Consider the following 3,981-nt stretch of genomic DNA (forward strand, 5'->3'; position numbering starts at 1 on the left):
CAGGGTATGCTTTAGGGCGGGGCTACCTTTTGATTGACAGGTTTATTGTCAGTGAGTCCGTCCGGCTCAACAAACCAAACTCAGATCAAACTGTCAAACAAAGCTTCAAGCCACAACAGTGATGTCACAGTGCACTGTTGCTAAGTAGTACACTGTGACATCACTGCAGCAAGGTGAGTAAAGTGGCTCTTTAAGACTGTATTTATTGAGATAATGTTATTTTTTTCTCTAGTGTTAAGGATTAAAAAACTGTTAATAGCAGAAAATTGTTGTTTTTTTTGTTGTTTTAATTCTTAAAGATAAATATGACATTAAGTACACAGAGATTTTAAATGTAGTTATTGTAATAGAGCAAAATAATAAACATAACTGCAGTACAGTCATTATACTGTACGTGTACGAGTGTGATAACCACAGGTGTTATTAATAACATTAAGAATGGTTCTGTTAAATGACACTCAGCTATCTTTAATTATATCATTTACACCTGTGCTTTCTCCTACTGTGACTGTGTAAAAGGTTAATTAAACAGCGAGCGCTCACCATGTGAAGACATCCCTCAGGTTGTAACTGTACACACCGCAGGCAACCCTCCATTTCCCACACAGTCTCTCCTCTTCGGGCCCGTCCATGTCTCCGAGAGCTAAACCTAGAAAGACAGAACAGGAAGATTAAAACCTTTGGGGTTTAAGGAAGAAAGTAAAGAATTAGTGTCTTTCATGCTTACTGTCTTCATCAGACTACCCAAGCAGAACATGGTACTAAATCTCCACAGGAATGTAACCCATGATATGAGTCTCACTAAAGTTATAGCACATTATATACCCAATAAATGTGCTTCATAGTTGCCGTTATTCCTATTTACAAAATATGAGTCTAAAACATGAATTAGACAACCAGTTTCTCCTTGTTTCTAGACTTTAGGCATGCCTAGTGAAATGAAGCCAGATCTCAAACGAACCAGCTGGGTCATGAGGTGAATTCGGCGTTGTCTGCAGCCCTGTGCTTCCAGGATATCTCACTTACAGGGTGTGTTGACATTAGAGGCGATGGCGCTTTCACGGCGACCAGGGAGCACGTTTTGGAAATGTTTAACTATGACAAGACAATGTTACGACTTTAAATCTAAGCCGAATTTTAAAGTAGCCTCTAATAACACGTAAAATTGGTTTAAATATGTGTAAGCACGCACGAACGACTAAGTATTAAACACAAACGTGTTAAACTGTCACTTTTTTCAACGCAGTTTGGTGACGCACGAGTGACAGCTTCCTTAAACTAGGAGAAGCTCTGCTCTAATGAATTATACATAATAAAGCTCTACATACGGTATCTTCTCCAGTCATGGCAGGTGATGGGAAGTCCTCCAGAAGTTATTGATCTTTATGATTGATTCAATAATCATCCCACGCGGGGAAACTCCTCGCCCTCCGTAAGTCAGTCTAACCCTCGTGTGTTCAAGGACCTCCTCCTGCGCTCTGATTGGTCCAAAGAGAAGCTGCAGTGACGTCTGCGCCGCGCAGACAAACTTGATCTGGTGCTGATGAGAATTAAAAAGCAGTTTAACAGATGAAGTTTATGTTTATGGAGCAAAGAAATGATTGTTAATGTCATTATAAGGATAAAGTTTCTGAAATTAAAGATAAAGTCTCTCAAAATAATGATAAAGTTTCTCAAAATACTGATAAAGTTTATCAAAATAAGGACCAAGTTTTTTATTTCTGACAGACTTTTTATATTATTATTACTTTAATTTAAGTGAATTTATATTATTTATACATCTTCCCCCCACCATGCATTATACAGCGTACAGCACAGTACAGTATTATTAATTAAGAAACTCTTATCTTATGAGCAGTGGTGGAAAGTTATTTATTCAAATACAGTTTTCTGGTATTTCTACTTTACTTTTCTTTCATTTTATGCTTATTTATACTTCTACTTCACTGGATTTCAGAGGAGAATATTGTGCTTTTCTATTGTATTTACATTACAGATTGTTTTTCAAATAACATATTAATTATTATAAGATATGTGGCACTGCTATAGATGATAATAATATTAAATATGAATTAAAATCCTTTAAAAAGGAACAATTCTGCATGTTGAGTGATCATACTTTTAATTATTTATGTATATTTTGCTGCTAATACTTTAAAACTCAAGTAAAAGCTTCAAAGTCGGACTTATAAATAAATAATCTAAGTACTTCTTCCACTACCTGCAAAGGACCCACCACCTCTTTTAGCCTTTTACCTCTCCATTCATTTTTAATGAAACCACCAGTGTTTAACTTTTTTCTTTTCACCCTCGTACGAAGGTCAAACTCCTTCCTGCATCGTGTGAGAAAAACCTTTCACCAACTTTATGCAGACACAGAAGGAAGATAACGAACGTCAGGAGACACAATAACATTATCCTCTTTCCTCCAGTAGCTCCGTCTGTGTAGGGACTTGTTTTGGGAACCTGGAGGGTCGTCGGTAGCTGGAGAACTGCCGGTTCCACCTCCTGGGCACTGCCGAGGTGCTCTTGAGCAATGCACTTAACCCATAACTGCTCCTAGTAAGTAACTCAAGTATTTATTGTTAACGTAATTTGGGTAGATTAAGTTAATTGTACTCACTTCACTCAGTTAATTGAACTTTTATTATTTTAATTTTATTTTATTTTTAATTAATTTTATTTATTTATTTATTTATGTATTTATTATTTATTATTTTATTATTTTTTATTTTATTGTATTCTATCTATCTATCTATCTATCTATCTAACTTAAATAAATAAATTATATATGCAGCATTTCTCTAAACTTATTTAAAATGTGTTAATATAATGTATCTTAGTAAAGTCACTTAAATGTATCTTTATACAAATATATTAATTATATATTATTATTAAATGTTATTAAATGTATTCAGTTTTCTTTCTCTAAAGCCTCTAAATAATAAAAATATTACAGTAAAAACAGCTGACGTACGATAAAATGAATTTATAATTAACTGAATATTTAAAATGGTAATTTTCAATTTTATTGATGTAACAAACATCAAATCTTTAAACTTTGAGGGATCATTAAGAATTATTTGAGCAGTAGTAACTCAAGTATTTATTGTTAAAGTAATTTGGGTAAATTAGGTTTATTGAATTTAAAACTTAACTTAAGTAAATAAACTCATCTGCAGCATTTCTCCAAACTTATTTAAAATGTTGTAAAAACAGAAATAATCTGATTTTGAAATGATAAACCAGCTGCCTTTGACTAAGTCTAACTGTAATCTGATCACATCTTTTTAAACAACAGTAACAGATTACACACCTCCCATGTAATCTATTACTTTAGCTCGCTCATCACAGCGCGAGACGAGAGTTCTCGCGAGATCCTTCACGAGATCTTAAGTTGAAGGGAACATGGCGACGTCTAATTTGCTGAAGGTAGGAGCCACTTCAGTGCGATTATCTGCCCATTTAAACGCATTTTAAACGCATTTTAAACGCATTAAACCTGCCAGCTGCGTGGCGCGTGAGCTCGGCGACGCCCCGCAACGTCCCGCAACGTCCCGCACGCCACCGCAAGCTGCCAAAACGGCTCATGTATCAGCAGTTAACTTACATCTGGGTTAGCATTAGCTCCCTCATCTCTGATTTGTCTCCTTTTTATTTATTATTTTAAAAGCTGCTAAAACGCGAGAAAGCAAACTGCGGGAGGGTTAAGACGCGGGGTACAGTACGGGAGGGGTGCAGGGACAAAACACATGCAGACAGCGAGCGTTTGTCTTTAATAATAAGTGTTGTTGTTGTTGTTGATGTGTGTCCCTGCCCTCTTTTTCTGCAGCTGTCGAGGTGGTTTGTGTGCATTGAGTTAATCCTCAGCTGCTCACTAAGCTTTGAGCTTTCCACAGACCTGTGCACGCTGCAGGGCGGTAGTGATGTATATAATGGTGTTTAATTACACTGCTGTTAGTGCAAAGTGTGTGTGTGTGT

The 3,981-nt window shown here is 36.0% G+C and overlaps 2 protein-coding genes across 5 annotated transcripts in view; one reads left to right on the forward strand and one right to left on the reverse strand.

The window, feature by feature from the left end:
* Positions 1-1,466, reverse strand: part of slc35f2 (solute carrier family 35 member F2) — a gene marked incomplete in the record, with an annotated part of 5,036 nt that extends 3,570 nt beyond the window's left edge. Inside the window, 2 exon segments of the mRNA XM_035666887.1 lie at positions 544-649; positions 1,329-1,466. Of these exon segments, the coding sequence (XP_035522780.1) occupies positions 544-632 (89 nt within the window).
* A 1,910-nt stretch (positions 1,467-3,376) lies between these two features.
* Positions 3,377-3,981, forward strand: part of cul5b (cullin 5b) — a 17,624-nt gene continuing 17,019 nt past the window's right edge. For all 4 annotated transcript variants that reach the window (XM_035666981.1, XM_035666983.1, XM_035666982.1 and 1 more), the window contains exon 1: positions 3,377-3,432. In XM_035666981.1, coding sequence (XP_035522874.1) covers positions 3,409-3,432 — 24 coding nt within the window. In that variant the 5' untranslated portion in view covers positions 3,377-3,408. The remainder of the gene's footprint in view (positions 3,433-3,981) is intronic.

The sequence above is a fragment of the Morone saxatilis genome, unplaced genomic scaffold, assembly GCF_004916995.1.
Source record: "Morone saxatilis isolate NCDOM2014 unplaced genomic scaffold, NCSU_SB_2.0 Contig20, whole genome shotgun sequence".
NCBI classification, from domain to species: domain Eukaryota; kingdom Metazoa; phylum Chordata; class Actinopteri; family Moronidae; genus Morone; species Morone saxatilis.